The sequence below is a fragment of the Pleurodeles waltl genome, chromosome 4_2 (genome assembly GCF_031143425.1).
Source record: "Pleurodeles waltl isolate 20211129_DDA chromosome 4_2, aPleWal1.hap1.20221129, whole genome shotgun sequence".
Lineage (NCBI taxonomy): Eukaryota > Metazoa > Chordata > Amphibia > Caudata > Salamandridae > Pleurodeles > Pleurodeles waltl.
In genome coordinates this window covers 940,632,312-940,650,671 of record NC_090443.1, presented here as the reverse complement: position 1 = coordinate 940,650,671, position 18,360 = coordinate 940,632,312, and the positions used below count along the sequence as shown (strand labels likewise).

Here is an 18,360-nt window from a genome sequence, read left to right as displayed (position 1 = left end):
AATTTCCCTGCATCGCCCACAGGATCGAGGCGGCTCCTGTTACTTCAGCCTGCAAGCCCAAAATTTCTCTGCATCATCGTGGGGCATCCAAATACCCCGCAACCCAAAGAGGATCCAAGTCTGCACGCCGAAAAACGATGCAAAGCCCTTGTTGCGTAGAAAAGCATCAACGCATCGTCTGTGTGCGCCAGGAGAAACTGCTGCATACCTCCCCATTTTCCATGCATCTCCTCCTCTGCATCCCGTGCGGATAATTTAGACGTAAACCAGATACTTTGTGCTTGCAAGAGACACTTATTGCTTTTTAAGAACAAACAACTCTATTTATGATTACCAAAGTGATATTTCAACTTGTATTTATCAAATCTTGATCGTTTTGACCTTATTTTAACCAGATAAATATTCTTTTTGTGGTGCTTATAGTGTATTATTGCATGATTTCTTGCACAAATACTTTACACATTGCCTTCTACGTTAAGCCTGACTGCTCAGTGCCAAGCTACCAGAGGGCACAGGATAATTTGGATTGTGTGTGACTTACCCTGACTAGGGTGAGGGTCCTTGGTTGGACAGGGGGTAACCTGACTGCCAACCAAAGACCCCATTTCTAACGCTGTGCAACAAACAGACTGGGCTACTACACTGGACTTTTCCCAACCATCACCCCACTCTATTGCACTTTGCATTGTATACCAAATTTTTTCATAAACACCCTTGGACCCAATTTTAGTAATAGTGCTTTATCTGAAGTAAATTTACAATGTATTGAACTGTTTTGAACTGCATAGTCCTGTGCAAAATGTCCAGTAATATGTTATCCATCCTACATATGTGTCTCAGCAGCCAGCACACAACACAGCATCACACTGATGTAACCACACTAACATCTGCAGTATGGGAAGCCATAGGTGAGATGCAAAGGCAGTGACTGGCATAATTCTACAGCAACACAGCACAACACTTAGATGGAGAAATGTTTAGTTCAACAGTCTTAACTGAGTGTCATTGGAAGTACTGCTGTATCATGTGTGTCTTCTTGTCCACATTCTCCTCTTCTTCCTCTTCTTCACTGATCACTGCTGCCACAGGTGCACTGTCACCCCCCTCCTACTGCAGATAGGGCACATGGCGTCTGAGTGCCAAGTTGTGCAATATGCAGCACACAACAACAATCCTGCAGACCTTCTAAGTGGGGTAGCATAGGGATCCACCTGTCAGATGGAGGCACCTGAACCTGGTCTTTAGGTGACCGAAGGTCCTATAAACAATCCTCCTTGTATGCCCATGACCATCATTGTACCTATTCTCAGCCCCTGTTCTCAGATTCCTAACAGGGGTCAGGAGCCAGGACAGGTTTGGGTAGCCAGAATCCTCTGAAAGAAGTGAGGGACACACATTAGCCTTGCACAATGGCAAGGGATGTGACTCCTGAAGGCATACACTGACATACATTGGTGGGCTCACCTATAAACCACACTCTGTGCCTCTGTAGCTGTGCCATCAGCTGTGGGATGCTGCTATTCCTCAAGACAAAGGCGTCATGCACCAGGATAGTTGCCAGTGACGTGGCAGATGTACTGGTCAGCAAGGCACACCATCTGGACATTGAGTGAGGGGAAACTCTTCCTAGTCCTGTACATTTGTTCATTGGCCTGGGGGGGAGGACTAAGGCAATAAGGGTCCCGCAATGTGGAAGTGACCTCCCTCTGCCGGCATCATGGGGGGAGGCGGTCTGCACCGCCGTGCAATTCCTCCTTGGCTAACAATGGCCTCTATGGAGTATCGGAACCAATAATGATCAATGCCAGTAGTGACGGTGTTCACCGCTGCAGCCGTGACCGCCATTTTCTTTCTACCACTTAACTTTTGTCCTGACTTTCCACAGGACCACATCTCCACTGTGTGTGCTGCTGTGACCTGTGTCTGGAACCTGCCATGGCTCGTGCAACAGGGGAAAGGGCCCCAGCCTTCATGTCGGAGGAGTTGAAGAGGCTCGTGAATGAGTCCTACCCCTGTATAAGCAGTTGTGAGTACACCATGGGTACGTTGTATGCGACATGGCTGCATGGAGATGTGTGTGTGTGCTGACAGTGTGTCATTTGGGGGGGTATGGCTGGTGGCACTGTCTGTGCAGTGGTACAGGTCATGTGTGTACTTGATGAGGGGCAAATGCAGTATGTGAGCCATTTCCGTAACAGGCTGGATTGTATGTTTAATGGTGTCCTTCTGTCTATGTTTCCTCTGTAGGCCAGCGCCCATCAGAAGAAGGGGTTGTGCGTGCCATCGCCAAGGATGTGTGGATCCTGGGGGTCCATAGCCAGTGGAGCATCCACTGCAGGGAACGGTGGGAGGACCTGCGACGCTTGGCCCGGATGACTGCAGAGACCCAGCAGGGGACAGCCTCCCAATGAGGGAGGGGTGCCCGCCGGAACCTGACCTCCCTGATGGCCCGCATACTGGTGGTGGCCTACCTATAGCTGGATGGGCGCTTGAGGGCATCACAGCAGCCACAATGGGGTGAGTACAGTGTGTGTGACAACCATCTATGTTGCCTGGCATAGGATTTTGGTGCAGGGTTCTAGTCAGTGGATGCCCCAATATGCAAGCTAAGACATTGCAGTGTGGTCCAGCTTAGGTATTTTGGGTGTAATGCATATTTTAGATGGCTTGGTAGCAGGCTTTCCATGTCAGACAGGGCTTAGTTGGTTTCATTTGATGTGCAAATGTCTGTGTCTGACTCCTATCTGTTGTGGTACCTAGCCAATAGTATGCCATTGTGGTCCATACTGCCCATTCCTAGTCCCTGTGTGTGATGGTGATGTGGATGCCATCTGTGCTGTTGTTCCTGTGACTGACCCTGTACTCCCTTTCTCCCCCCCTGTCCGTTTGTCATCATGTCCATGTGTGCATTAGCATCATTTGGCGAAGGAGCAGAGGCACCAGCGAGTGAGGGAGCTGCAGCCCACGGGACCCAAGAGGTGGAGTCCACCTATGCTGAGGGGGACCAGTGGGATGGAAGGCGGGGGAGCACCACGAGGGGGACAGGAGCTGATTCAACTGACTCTGATACCTCCTCTGGTGGTGGCTGGCCCCTCTGGGACCACCCCGGCTACAGGTTCAACCGCTACACCCATACCAGTACCGCCCTCCTAGTAGCCCCCCACCGAGTTGCCCATGCCCGCTCACCCAGGAGGGTGGGAGTCTGCTTCGCTCCGGGCACCTCTGGCCCTTCCCCACTGAGCCCTGCTGTCCTCAGTGAGGAGGCTATTGACCTCCTGTGCCCTATGTGCCCCTAGGGCTGGGTGTCATGTAACTATAAGCAGGGACTTTATAAAAATAGATTTATAAGCCCTGGTGAGGTAAAAACAGCCAAATTCGTTTTTCCCTCATTGAAGTAAATGGCCTTCATAGGCTAGAATGGGCAGACTTTATTTTAAATTTTAAAGTCTCCTTAAATGTTACATACCAAGAATTTGGTATCAAATTGATTGTTATAACTTCCAGTTGTTGGATTTAATATAACTAGTGCAGGTAAAAAGTTTAGACTTTACCTAAAAAGTTGCCAATTTCAGCTCTGCATTGTTTTTGCTGCTGTGCTCTGATTGGCCAGCCTGCAGCAGCTTCTGCCAGGCTACTTTAATGAGGTGTGAAGTGGCCTGGCTTCACACAAAGGAATGTGCTTGGGGGAGAGAATCTCCCCTCAGCAGATGGTGAGGCAGGAAGGGGGAGGGCTGCCAAACTGGTCTTCAAAGGCAGAGAAGGACATCTGGAGCACCCAGCAACACCCCCACATCCTGCAACCCCAGACAGCTAGGTGCCCCCTTGATTAGATTAGGAGAGGGCAAGAGAGGGGTGTGTTTATGATTTTTAGCCACACCAGTGGGTGGGCTCAGCCAGATCTCTCCTCCAAAAATCAGATTCATCCATTTTGGATTTTTAGAGACTGTTGCCTTCTGGGATGGATTTTTGCCACACTTCCCAGGAAGTGGTCATCACAGGGGGACGACCCTGTCCCTGATTGGAGAACCAGGGCCCCCCTGCTTTTCACCCAGGAGCAAGGATAAAACTGGCAGACCTGCACCCACGCCTCAGATCCCCTCCAGAATTCAACAAGAAAGGAACTAAAGAAGAAGAAGGACTGCCCTGCTGGACCCCTGGCCTGCACCTGGACCCTGCACTCAGAAGGACTGCACCAGCTGCACACTTGGGCTTCACCACAAGAAGGACTTTGCCTGGCTTCAACTGGTTCAAGGAGGGACTCCCTGTTTGCTACAGGTGAAAAATTGCTAAACCAGAGTCCCCTGCACCAACTCCTGAAGAAAGCGACCAGCTGACCACTGTCCAGTGGCCAAAAAGGAGTTTGGGCCAGGTGCATTCTGGGAGTTGAAGTCCACACCCCCCAAGGACCATCACAGAACTTCTGGACCCTTGGGGTGAGCTGTGGACCCCAAAAGAACCTTAAAAGAACATCTGGGTGAAGCCCCAGAAGTTTGGAAAAGATTTGAGAATTTTTGGAAAAAAGCTCCAGAGAGGGACCGACCCGATGCGGAAATTCTAGCCGGCTTGCCTCAACCGCGACCCGGCCTGACTTCGTGGTTCGTCCCGGTAAAGAAAAACATCCAAAAAAGAGACTAAGTCCGAACGTAAAAAGTTGACCGGGACCTCCCAGCCATCGTATCCGAGAAGGGCTCCATGGACGTCGGATCAAGATCCAGGTTTACCCCGGTCGAAGGATTTTCATCTCGAAAAAACGACTAAGTCCGAAGGTAAAAATCACCACCGAGGAAACCGACTTCGCGTATCCGGACAAGGGCTCCAGGAGGTCGGATTCAACTGGCAGGTTCGTCCCGGGGAAGAAAAACATCAAAAAAGAGACTAAGTCAGAAGGTAACTTTTTAACCGAGGCCTCCCGCGACTTGTAGCCGAGCAGGGCTCCATCGCGGTCGGCCTGAAAGTTTTACTTTGCCCCGGTCCTGGTGCAACCAGATGACCCGATTGGCGCTTTTTGTTTCTAAGCGCTAGAAAATAATAATACTTTAAAAATTCATATCTCCGGTTCCCCTGAACCGATTTTAATCGTTTTTGTGTCATTTTAAAGATAAAAATATAAGCTATTTTTAGGAATTGGATTTGGATTTTTAAACTGTTTCCTGTGTTTTATTTAAATACTGTTTTGTGATATTTGAATGCTTTACACTTTGTCTCCTAAGTTAAGCCTTGACGCTCGATGCCAAGCTACCAAGGGTAGAGCTGGGATTATTTTACTGAGACCTAACTGTACCTATGTGGAGGTTAGTGGCTTGTTGCTAGGTGTAGGTACCTACCTGCCCTACCAATAACCCATTTTCCAACATAATTGGAAGCAGCGACGGGATCCTGTACTTGTGTTCAATATCACGTTACAGTTTTGGGTAAAACAAATTAAAAATCCTTTAAATTGTCCTAGTGCTAAAAATTGTTTTTAATTTTTAATTTGGATTAATTTCAATTATTGAATTTTTGTAATTTTTCTAAATTCTTGTTTCCAATTTTTGCAAAAAGTTTTTGTTGACACAAAACTAGGGAACCATGGAGCTTGATCTGGCTAGCCTACCCACACTGACAGTAGTCCAGCTTAGGGGGTTGTGTATTGAAAGAGGGTTGCCTGCAACCACTGATCTCAGGAAGCAAATCCTGATCACATCCCTGACAGCATGGGCTGAGGCCCAAGAGGTAGAGTCAGAAGAAGCTCCAGAGGAGGGAGAAAGAAGGGAGGATGCAAGCTCTAACCACTCAGGGGAGGGAAGGCATCTGACCCTAAGTGAGGACGAGGAAGAACGGTCCTCAGTAAATACAGTCACTAGGGGCAGATCCAAAGCTAGTGGTGGGAAGGGGGTCCCTTCAGGAGGAGAGAACCCATCCATCAGAGAAAGAGAGCTGGAGGCCCAGCTAGCATACATAGCTTTGGAAGCAGAGAAGCTGGCCCTAGAAAAGAAAAAGTGGGCATACAAAGAGAAAAGAGATGGAAGCAGCGATAAAGAAGCTGAGGTGTCCATGGGTAGGGGAGTTTGCCCCAGATTACCCAAGGGGGTAGTTCCTGCTTATGTAGAGGGGGATGACATAGATAAGTGGCTGGGGGCCTTTGAGAGGGCACTCCAAATGAGAAGGGTTAGGCCTCAATACTGGGGTTCCCTTTTGTGGGAGTTGGTCCCCAACTCAGGGAGGGATAGGCTTCTGACCTTAAGGGGGGAGGAGGCAGATTCATACCCTAGTATGAAGAGGTGCTTAGCCAAGAAGTTTGGTCTGACCCCAGAGCAATATAGAATGAAGTTCCGGGGCACCCAGAAGGTCAGTACCCAGTCTTGGGTTGACTTTGTGGACATTTCACTAAAGGCACTAGAGGGCTGGATTATTGTTAACAAAGTAGATACTTATGAGGGGTTATACAATCTGATCATGAGAGAGCACATCTTGACCAATTGTATCCAAGAAAGGTTACGCCAGCATCTAGTGGACTCTAAGCAGACCAACCCTAGAGAGCTAGGGGAGGCAGCTGATGAGTGGTTGAGAACCAGGGTGGTTGTCAAGTCCCAGGGGGGAGACTCCAAGAAGGGGGGGACAGGTCCCCAAAAACCTAAGGAGGGAGGTGGTAAGCCCACCACAGAGACTCCCTCTGTACCCCAGAACCCTAAGAAGGAGGAGAGTAAATCCCACTCCCACTCTGACAAGCAGAGACAGGGAGACCCAGGGTTAAAAAAACTCTTGGACAGTAGGGCTTGCTTTGACTGTCAGCAGACAGGTCACTTCAGAGGAGATGCAGCCTGTCCAAAGAAGGTGGTTAGCACTGGGCTGTCCAGTGTAGCCATAGAGGAGGATTCCTCAGATGATGAAGTCCTCCTAGCATTGAGCTGGGAGACAGGAGCAGATGGTAAGCTGGTGATCCCTGAGGGTGGAAGTAGGCACTTCCACCCCATTCAGGTGAATGGGATCCCTACCACTGGCCTGAGAGACACCTGTGCCAGTCACACTATAGTGAGTGACCGGTTAGTGACCCCAGACATGTATGTCCCAGGAAAGACAAAGAAAGTCAGGATAGCCACAGGGGAGGTCACCTCCAAACCTGTAGCCATAGTGCCCCTAGAGAGGGAGGGTATCCTTGACTGGATTAGGGTGGTAGTCAGTGCTGACCTTCCCCTAGATTGTATCCTGGGCAATGACCTCCCAGAGGTGAGTCTGGTCACAGATGGGGTGGTCGCCCAGGGCGCCCCCCCAACCCAAAGTCCTGGGGAGTCAGTCCCTACAGTTAGGAGACAGGGGTCCCCAAGAAAAGGAAAGAAGAAAAGGAAGGGTAGGCCACTCTTAAAGAGAGTTCCAGGGAGCCAAAGGCCTTCTGCCCCAGTAGGGGGGGGGAGCCCAGAGTTGGCACTGGTGAGGCCTCCCCTGACCCCAAGGAAGTCCTGAGTAGTCAGGCAGCTGTCCAGATGCAGGGTGTTGCCCCTGCACTGACAGAAGGGAGAGTGGAAGGAGGGTGTCTGCCACAGGAGGTGGTAGCCCCCCACTCTAGACAGCAAGAGGGGTGCCGGACCCCAAAGATGCCCCTAAAGCAGCTCAGCCACCTGTCAGTGGAGAGCTTAGGGTGTGGTTCTGGGTACTGACAGCTGTCAGTAGCCTCTGCTGGGTGCTAGCCTTCCTGGCAGCACTGTACTTGGCCTGGGAGGCAGACCCCAGGGCCAATAGCAAAGTAGGCCCCCTGACCCTATTGGTCATGGTGGGGTTGCTCAAGTGTTGGGTGACCTCTTTGGGTAAGCTAGGTGTTGCCCTAGCAAAGTTTGGAGTAGGGGAGGTGGGCACCTCACTACCCAAGTTGGCAGAGAGAAAGGAGGAAGACCCCCCTAAAGGAAAGTTTCAGTTTGTGTTGGGTCCTTTTACTGTTGGGATGGCTTCACTACCCATAGGGAGTGACCCTGACAGGAGTATATAAGGCAGAGTAGGCCCTGCAAAGGGACAGCCAGTTTTCTTCACTGTCTTCCTCGCCTAACAAGCCAGGAAGACTCTCCCAGGGTTGGGCTGAGTCTCCTGGGCGTGTGGGCTGGGGGGGGGTTGTGTGAGAAAACGGGGCTGATTGCAGAGGCCCCATAACTTTTTGCCCCCATTTTCCACTTTATGCTGGTGTTTTCCTGACTCTGATGGTGCCCTGGGTACTGCTAACCAGTCCCAGGGCCTGTGCTCTGTGTAAAATCAATATGCAAATTAGGCTAATTATAATTGGCTAAGTTAACCTACCTATAAGTCCCTAGTATATGGTAGGGCATGTAGGTTTAGGGACCACAGCATAGGTGGTGCACACCTAGGTGCATTGCTGAGGTGCCCAGTGTCATTTTAAAAGCAAGCCTGCCTTGCTGGCTGCTTTTAAATTAAAGTTATATGCAAATTCGACTTTGGAATTAAAGGTACTTCCAAAGTCTTAAACTACCTTATTTTTACATATAAGTCACCCCTAAGGTGTGCCCTATGTGCCCCTAGGGCTGGGTGCCATGTAACTATAAGCAGGGACTTTATAAAAATAGATTTATAAGCCCTGGTGAGGTAAAAACAGCCAAATTCGTTTTTCCCTCATTGAAGTAAATGGCCTTCATAGGCTAGAATGGGCAGACTTTATTTTAAATTTTAAAGTCTCCTTAAATGTTACATACCAAGAATTTGGTATCAAATTGATTGTTATAATAAATCCCACAACTTCCAGTTGTTGGATTTAATATAACTAGTGCAGGTAAAAAGTTTAGACTTTACCTAAAAAGTTGCCAATTTCAGCTCTGCATTGTTTTTGCTGCTGTTCCCTGATTGGCCAGCCTGCAGCAGCTTCTGCCAGGCTACTTTAATGAGGTGTGAAGTGGCCTGGCTTCACACAAAGGAATGTGCTTGGGGGAGAGAATCTCCCCTCAGCAGATGGTGAGGCAGGAAGGGGGAGGGCTGCCAAACTGGTCTTCAAAGGCAGAGAAGGACATCTGGAGCACCCAGCAACACCCCCACATCCTGCAACCCCAGACAGCTAGGTGCCCCCTTGATTAGATGAGGAGAGGGCAGGAGAGGGGTGTGTTTATGATTTTTAGCCACACCAGTGGGTGGGCTCAGCCAGATCTCTCCTCCAAAAATCAGATTCATCCATTTTGGATTTTTAGAGACTGTTGCCTTCTGGGATGGATTTTTGCCACACTTCCCAGGAAGTGGTCATCACAGGGGGACGACCCTGTCCCTGATTGGAGAACCAGGGCCCCCCTGCTTTTCACCCAGGAGCAAGGATAAAACTGGCAGACCTGCACCCACGTCTCAGATCCCCTCCAGAATTCAACAAGAAAGGAACTAAAGAAGAAGAAGGACTGCCCTGCTGGACCCCTGGCCTGCACCTGGACCCTGCACTCAGAAGGACTGCACCAGCTGCACTCTTGGGCTTCACCACAAGAAGGACTTTGCCTGGCTTCAACTGGTTCAAGGAGGGACTCCCTGTTTGCTACAGGTGAAAAATTGCTAAACCAGAGTCCCCTGCACCAACTCCTGAAGAAAGCGACCAGCTGACCACTGTCCAGTGGCCAAAAAGGAGTTTGGGCCAGGTGCATTCTGGGAGTTGAAGTCCGCACCCCCCAAGGACCATCACAGAACTTCTGGACCCTTGGGGTGAGCTGTGGACCCCAAAAGAACCTTAAAAGAACATCTGGGTGAAGCCCCAGAAGTTTGGAAAAGATTTGAGAATTTTTGGAAAAAAGCTCCAGAGAGGGACCGACCCGACGTGGAAATTCTAGCCGGCTTGCTTCAACCGCGACCCGGTCTGACTTCGTGGTTCGTCCCGGTAAAGAAAAACATCCAAAAAAGAGACTAAGTCCGAACGTAAAAAGTTGACCGGGACCTCCCAGCCATCGTATCCGAGAAGGGCTCCATGGACGTCGGATCAAGATCCAGGTTTACCCCGGTCGAAGGATTTTCATCTCGAAAAAACGACTAAGTCCGAAGGTAAAAATCACCACCGAGGAAACCGACTTCGCGTATCCGGACAAGGGCTCCAGGAGGTCGGATTCAACTGGCAGGTTCGTCCCGGGGAAGAAAAACATCAAAAAAGAGACTAAGTCAGAAGGTAACTTTTTAACCGAGGCCTCCCGCGACTTGTAGCCGAGCAGGGCTCCATCGCGGTCGGCCTGAAAGTTTGACTTTGCCCCGGTCCTGGTGCAACCAGATGACCCGATTGGCGCTTTTTGTTTCTAAGCGCTAGAAAATAATAATACTTTAAAAATTCATATCTCCGGTTCCCCTGAACCGATTTTAATCGTTTTTGTGTCATTTTAAAGATAAGAATATAAGCTATTTTTATGAATTGGATTTGGATTTTTAAACTGTTTCCTGTGTTTTATTTAATTACTGTTTTGTGATATTTGAATGCTTTACACTTTGTCTCCTAAGTTAAGCCTTGACGCTCGATGCCAAGCTACCAAGGGTAGAGCTGGGATTAATTTACTGAGACCTAACTGTACCTATGTGGAGGTTAGTGGCTTGTTGCTAGGTGTAGGTACCTACCTGCCTACCAATAACCCATTTTCCAACACAGTGGATGGAAAATACTGTAAACGAATAGACAAGAACATAAATATGAGCCATGTATTAACCTAAACATAACTAAACATTTGAAGCATCTTCAAAGATTATAGGTCTCACATGTGACACCAGAGCACAGACCTACTGGCTTTGCCCATGCCTTTTCTCCTCCAGATGAATGCACGGGTGTGAACAAACACATGTGGCCATTTTGGAATGCTTCTTCTTATGCTTTATGAAAAACCATTCGAAGATGATTGAAGTGCTAGTGCATGCACAGCAGTCATTTTGGAATAGCTTTTCAAAATGTTTAAGAAAAAGCATTTCAAGATGGCTACTATGCACACACAAGTATGGGCACTTACAATGTAATTTAGAATGGGGTTTTGATAACATTTAAGACAAACCATTCCAAGATGGCCAGACATGCATGCACACCCATGGTTGTCCATCTTGGACATCTGAAATTAACTCATTGATAACAACAATGTGCATAGCAAGGGCACAGCCATTTTTTCCAGAGACTTTTTTGTTTTACCAGTAACTTTGGGACCGTTTCAAGAAATTATCAAAACTAACACTTACTTAGCTGGTGTCTTGAAAAGTTTCTATGTGATTTGTCAAGTGAGGGCCGAGAAAAAGGTGGGGCCCAAAACACTTTTTCCCTATTGTGTGTCTATGGAGATTTTGCATTCTTTGGACACAGCTACTGCCCGATCTGCTGAATGAAAATGCAATAAATTTGGCAAGAAACTAGATGTTGGTCCGCAGATTGTGCTTTTTGTGATTTGGTGTAAATCCATTGAGTAGATTCAGAGTTATTTAAGGTTAGGTATTATAGATATCTACGGATGTGGATCGTCTGTGGATCCACCCGCAGTCTGACAGACAAGTTGCAGTCTCCATTTTGTTTGCCACATCGGCTGGGGGATGGTGGAAAAACAGTGCAAAAACATATAGTTTGTCAGGATACAGGTATTCTGACCCTGCAGGACACATAGGGGGGTCCCTTAGGGAGCCCTCATGGGCAAAAAAATGCCCAATTGTTTTCATTCAATTCACGGATCCACAGATCCTCCGCAGGGCTCAGTGTGCCCACCCACTCCTGTGTGAATCCACGGTGGATCCACTGATTCAGGTAAAAGCTGGAAAAAATACACACTGCGTCTAACCCCCGAGGCGCTCGGCCAAAGTCCATGCGTGGCACTGGTTATATTAAGATGCACGTTAAAATTCACTTAAAAAAAAGAAAGGTTACAAGGACGTTATACCCTTACAAAACCATATAAATTCAGCAGTTATAGTTATACTTATAGTTGTACTTACCTGAAGAAACTATAACTTGTGCCACAAAGTAGCTTGGGGGGGGGGCAGTACAATGCCAATCCCTGCGTCCAACTCCCCCCACATCATACATTGTAATGGGCATTTTACTTAACTTTAAAAACACCCTAGAAATTCATTGAAAAAAAACAAAGGCTTCAGGGATGTTATAGTTAGGATATAGAATTAAAGAAGGGCTTAGAAATTCACTAAAAGACCTAAGGTTACAGAGACATTATAGTTAGATTCAGATTTTACACACACAAAACCTTTTAAATTCAACTGTCATACATAGTTATTTATAGTAACTATAACTCGTGCCCTAAGGTAACTATAATGTTTGCCCTTGCCATGCCCAGTTTTCTCTCTGTAATCTTTGGGGGTTTTTTAAGTGAACTTCTAGTTTTTTTTTAACATAAGATGCCCATTGCAAGGCACGGTGGAGGAGGGGGGGGATCAATGCAGGGCCTGGCCTGGCATTGTGCTGTCCCCAACGAAGCTTGCTGCTCCTGCCCCCCCTCCTTGCCATCCAGTGTCCAAATCCATGCCCCTGCTCCCTCAGTCTGTATGGCCGTTGTTCTACCACTGCCCTTCCCACCTGCCCTGAACAGTTACCTAGCTGCCCCATCCATCTCCTCCCTGCCCTCTGCTGTCTGAGTATATATATATATATATATATATATATATATATGTTTATATATATAAATAATATACGTGTGTGAGAAAACAGGGCTGATTGCTGAGGCCCCCTAACTTTTTGGCCCCATTTTCCACTTTTTGCTGGTGTTTTCCTGACTCTGATGGTGCCCTGGGTACTGCTAACCAGTCCCAGGGCCTGTGCTCTGTGTAAAATCAATATGCAAATTAGACTAATTATAATTGGCTAAGTCAGCCTATCTATAAGTCCCTAGTATATGGTAGGGCATGTACGTTTAGGGACCACAGCATAGGTAGGGCACCCATAGGTGCACTGCTGAGGTGCCTAGTGTCATTTTAAAGGCAGGCCTGCCTTACTGGCTGCTTTTAAATTGAAGTTATATGCAAATTCGACTTTGGAATTAAAAGTAGTTCCAAAGTCTTAAACTACCTTATTTTCACATATAGGTCACCCTTAAGGTGTGCCCTATGTGCCCCTAGGGCTGGGTGCCATGTAACTATAAGCAGGGACCTTATAAAAGTAGTTTTATAAGCCTTGGTGAGGTAAAAACAGCCAAATTTGTTTTCCCTCATTGTAGTGAATGGCCTTCATAGGCTAGAATGGGGAGACTTTATTTTAATTTTAAAAGTCCCCTTAAATTACAGATACAAAGAGTTTAGTATCAAATTAATTGTTATAATAAATCCCTCAACTTCCAGTCTTGGGATTTAATATAACTTGTTCAGGTAAAGAGTTTTAAACTTTACCTGAAAAGTTGCCAATTTCAGCCCTGCATTGTTTTTGCTGCTGTGCTCTGATTGGCCAGCCTCTAGCAGCCTGGCCAGGCTGCATTGATGAGGTGTGAAGTGGCCTGGCTTCCCACAAAGGAATGTGCCTGTGGGAGGGAATCTCCCCTCAGCAGATGGTGAGGCAGGAAGGGGGAGGGCTACCAAACTGGTCTTCAAAGGCAGAGAAGGATATTTGGAGCAACCCAGCAACACCCCCACATCCTGCAGCCCCAGACAACTAGGTGCCCCCTTGATTAGATTAGGAGAGGGGTGTGTTTATGATTTTTAGCCACACCAGTGGGTGGGCTCAGCCAGATGTAACCTCCAAAAATCATTTTCAGCCATGATGGATTTTTGAAGAATGTTGCCTCCTGGGATTAATTTTTGACTCACTTCCCAGGAAGTGGTCATCACAGGGGGAAGGACCCTGCACCTGATTGGAGAATCAGGACCCCCCTGTTTTTCACCCAGGAGCATGGATAAAACTAGCAGACCTGCACTCTCACCTCAGTTCCCTACCACATCCCTGCTAGGAAGAGCTACAGAAGAAGAAGGACAGCCCTGCTGGACCCCTGGCCTGCACCTGGACCCTGCACTCTGAAGGACTGCACCAGCTGCACACTTGGGATTCACCACAAGAAGGACTTTGCCTGGCTTCACCTGGTTCAAGGATAGACTCCCTGTTTGCTACAGGTGAAAAATTGCTAACCAGTGTCCCCTGCACCAACTCCTGAAGAAATCAACCAGCTGACCACTGTCCAGTGGCCAAAAAGGATTTTGTGCCAGGTGCATTCTGGGAGTTGTAGTCCACACCCCCAAGGATCATCTCAGAGCTTCTGGACACTTGGGGTGAGCTGTGGACCCCAAAAGAACCTTAAAGGAACATCTGGGAGAAGATCCAGAAGTTTGGAGAACTTTGGAAAAAAAGCTCCATAGAGGGACTGACCTGCCGCGGCAGGTCTAGCCAGTTTGCCTCAACCGCGACCCAGCCTGATTTGCTGGTTCATCCCGGTGAAGAAAATCTCCAAAAAAGAGACTGAGTCAGAACGTACAGAGTTGACAGGGACCTCCCAGCCAGCGTATCCGTGGAGGGCTCCAAGGACGTCGGATCAAGATCCAGGTTTACCCCGGTTGAAGGATTTTCACCTCAAAAAAATGACTACGTCCGAAGGTAAAAATCTCCTGCGATGCGTTTCCAGAGAAGAGTTCCAGGAGGTCGGATTGGACTTGCAGGTTCGTCCAGCTGAAGAAAATCTTCAGAAAAACGACTACGTGCGAAGGTAAACTTTGACCGAGGCCTCCCGCGGTCTGTAGCCGAGCCGGGCTCCATCGCGGTCGGCCTTAAACTTTGACTTTGCCCCGGTTGAGGTGCAACCAGATGACCCGATTGGCGCTTCTTGTTTCTAGGTGCTAAAAAAACAATAATTCTTTAAAAATTCATATCTCCGGTTCCCCTTATCTGATTTTATTCGTTTTTGTGTCATTTTAAAAATAAATATATAATCTATTTTTTATAAATTGGTTTGGGATTTTTAAACTGTTTCCGCTGTTTTATTTAAATACTATTTTGTGATATTTAAATGCTTTACACTCTGTCTCCTAAGTTAAGCCTTGTCGCTCGTTGCCAAGCTACCAAGGGTTGAGCTGGGTTTACTTTACTGAGACCTTACTGGACCTAAGTGAAGGTTAGTGGCTTATTGCTAAGTGGAGGTACTTACCTGCTCTTACCAATAACCCATTTTCCAACAGTGTGTATATATGAGCACAACACACATTTTTATATACACTGAAAAAAAGAAAAAGGTTAAAGTCACATTATAGTTGGGTATACTAATAATACTTAAATTTACATTAAAAAAAACCTAGAAACACACAGAAAAAACAAGGGTAGAATGATGTTATAGTTAGGTGGAAATATCAGTCATAACATCACAGTTCAAATCGAAAACACACTGAAATTCACCAGTTATAATTTACTGAGATGACTATAACTTGCATCCCGCCATGCCCTGGTTTTAACAGTACAGTATTTCAGATATGAAATTAATGGCACAGAATCATATAAACCAAATATTATGATTCACACACACGCGTTCCCTTACGTGAACCACAGTCCTTCTACGTACAGCCTTCGCTATTACCAAACACTTTGTGGAAATGTGTGTTTTCTCATTCCTAGCTGCTCAGGTTGGAATAAACTTCAAGCTGAGCTCTGCACACTTAGGGCCTGATTACGAGTTTGGCCACAGTGGCTACTTCCCCACGGGCCCATTAAGAGTTTCCTGCTAGGTAGGCAGGCGTAAACCTGAGTTTCCACCTGCTGGCCTGGCGGGAAACACCCTACATCATTGTCTCCAGCTCGTAATTGAGCCGGCGGCAATGCTGTAGGAGCCAGGGTGCAGACAATGAACATTGCGAGAGTCATGGCCAGGGGGGTCACCTGCACTGCACATGCCAAGTGCATGGGGCCCCCTACACCTGCTCTCCACCAGCCTTTTCTGGTGTTACCAACATGAAAGCACTGGCAGAAAACGAGGTTGTAATCCCCAGGGCAGCTCTGCTTGCTGCGCTGCCCTAGCAGATTAGGAGCGCCACAACCACCAGACCACTGGGATCTCTGATCCTGGCAGTGCTGGTGGTCTAACCGCGACAGGACCATCGCATTGGCAGTTGTCCGACCACCACCACGAGTCTGGCGGTCAAGTGACCATCAGACTTGTAATGACCACCTTAGCATGGAGCATGAAAACATTTAATACCAGGTTGTTTGGGCATGTCTAAGGTTATTGGTGCTCTTTTTCCTTAGCATTGGGACATTCTCAGGAGCAGCTGGACATGCTATAAAAGCACTCATCCATTCATTAATTCTATGTAGTGCATCTGACAATACACAACTAAAAGGGAATGGCTTCCTTTCTATCCTTAAAAGAACAATAAGCAAAAAGCCATCTGGGAGTCAACAAATATTTTCTGGTGTAAATGACAAACCTCATTTGCGAAATTTGTATCAGTTTCAGTAAAGATTCTTTTTTATTTGTTTATTTGTCTTACTAACAGGTTATACTACTGTGTAAGCAATGTGTGTTTGTATGTGTTTATCAAAACTATAGGAGTAAATACTCCTACCAACTTTAAAAGTCAACCTGCAGATTAGAGTGTAAAGGGAATTAAAAGTGAGTGTTATTTGTAAAACAGTAATGGAGTGAAAAGAGTGCAAAAATATTTAGGATTAAGAAGTAAAACATCTTTCGGAATTTGATAAAAGGTTGGACATGTCTGACGGTCATTAAACAATAAAAAAAAATGAATGCAGATCTACTTTGTTTCAAACCACAGAGTTTCAAATAGTGATCCTCACTGTGAATGAGAGGCAAATTGTTAAAATCAAACATTTGTGATTCTGTATACATTACAGAACGATGCAGCGGGATCCCTGTGGAAAAAGTGATGAACGCAATGCTTGAATCAATTCCAGTCGGTGGTATTTTACTCTAGGCCACATGTAGAGTTTAGAAATATAAACATAGTCTTCTTGCTTACAATTACAATCAACGTTTGCATCGCAGTTTTTCAACAGTTAGTTTTTTTTAATGCTGCATTGACCAATAAAATGGGTAGTTAACGCATATTGGGATTGCTAGCCAACCACTGGAGCTGGAAACAACGAGCAAGCTTTACATTTTTTTTACCAAGATAATTTTACTGTAATTACTTTATAATTTAGTTTGCTCTTGGATTTGTATGGGAGAAATAGATTAAGATTGTTTTTAGAAAGAGTATCCCGGACCGAACAAAAGGATGTTTTTTATGCGGTCCTCCATGTTACTGTCATTTGTTTAACTATTTTTGGGAATACCTGAAATTATGAGGAAATTTAAGGCTGAAGGATAGAGTATCACAAACAACATCACCATGAATAAATACTCATTATTGTGGCCGATTTGCTGTATCACTGTTAGCATATTTATGATTGGCATAAATAAATTAATACACCTTTTCATCTGTCAATTTTAGTACCTACAGTGATTGGCCCCATGGCAAGGGATGTGGACAGTTTGGTCCTGTGCATGAGAGCCCTTCTCTGTGACGAAATGTTTCGCCTGGACCCAACCGTGCCACCAATTCCCTTCAATGAAGAGGTAAAGATAATGGTGAATTTAAGGTTTGGATAATTTGCTTCTTCATCTGTACGTTCGCCTGAATTATGCTGGTGCCACTGACAGAAGAGGAAGAAAATAAATTGAGGATTTCTGCCCTGTTGTTTACAATTGTATGGATGGTAGCAATGAAGGTATAACGTTGATGACTTATCTCACTAAAATGGAGAAAAAAATAGCATTCAACGTGGTGTGTCACTGTCAGTATTTAACCGCTGATGGTGATGAATGAAGATCATTGTTGGACTGAGTCCAGCTACGGTGCATTGGCAACAAACCCGAAACTGTTTTTTTTTTTACTTAGGAAGAAACTATTCAGGCTATCGGTATACTAGAGAATTTATAAAATTGTACCTCTCTTATGACTGACATATAACTTTGTATGGGTTTGTGAGTAAGGGATGAAGTGGATATGTAATAATAAATACTTGAATGAATTCATTGTAATAGGAACAACTGGGTGAGATAACAGTGGTAAAGTGAGAGGAGTGTAGAAAAGAGGAGTGTTAAACTTGTGATCAATACGTTTTAGGAATGGATCCATACTGGGGATTGGATAATTTAGAGAGACAAGTACATGGTTTCTCTATATCATGCAGGTCAGTTTGCTGTGACACATTTAGGGCATATTCAGAAAAGCATTTTTGAGTACATAAAGTGGTTCTCCAGTAGAACTACTTCATGTACCCACAAATCCTAGACACTGATATCTGACCAAAGATATCTGCTGTACCTGCCCTATCACTTATGTGGAGTTCTCCATTAGCCGAGAGTGCAGAGAACTCTGCTATTGGGGTTCTATGCGTCAGGTGTATACAAAAGTGTAGGAAGGGGGAATGATTAGAAAATGTGGAACATTTACTCCTAAATGGCTGGAGTTAATGGAAAATTAAGA

The 18,360-nt window shown here is 46.3% G+C and overlaps 1 protein-coding gene across 1 annotated transcript in view; it reads left to right on the top strand.

The window, feature by feature from the left end:
- The window catches only part of LOC138293500 (vitamin D3 hydroxylase-associated protein-like), a 392,308-nt gene that overhangs the window by 253,321 nt on the left and 120,627 nt on the right, over positions 1-18,360 (top strand). The window contains exon 7 of the mRNA XM_069232738.1: positions 17,323-17,447. Within this exon, the coding sequence (XP_069088839.1) occupies positions 17,323-17,447 (125 nt within the window). The remainder of the gene's footprint in view (positions 1-17,322; positions 17,448-18,360) is intronic.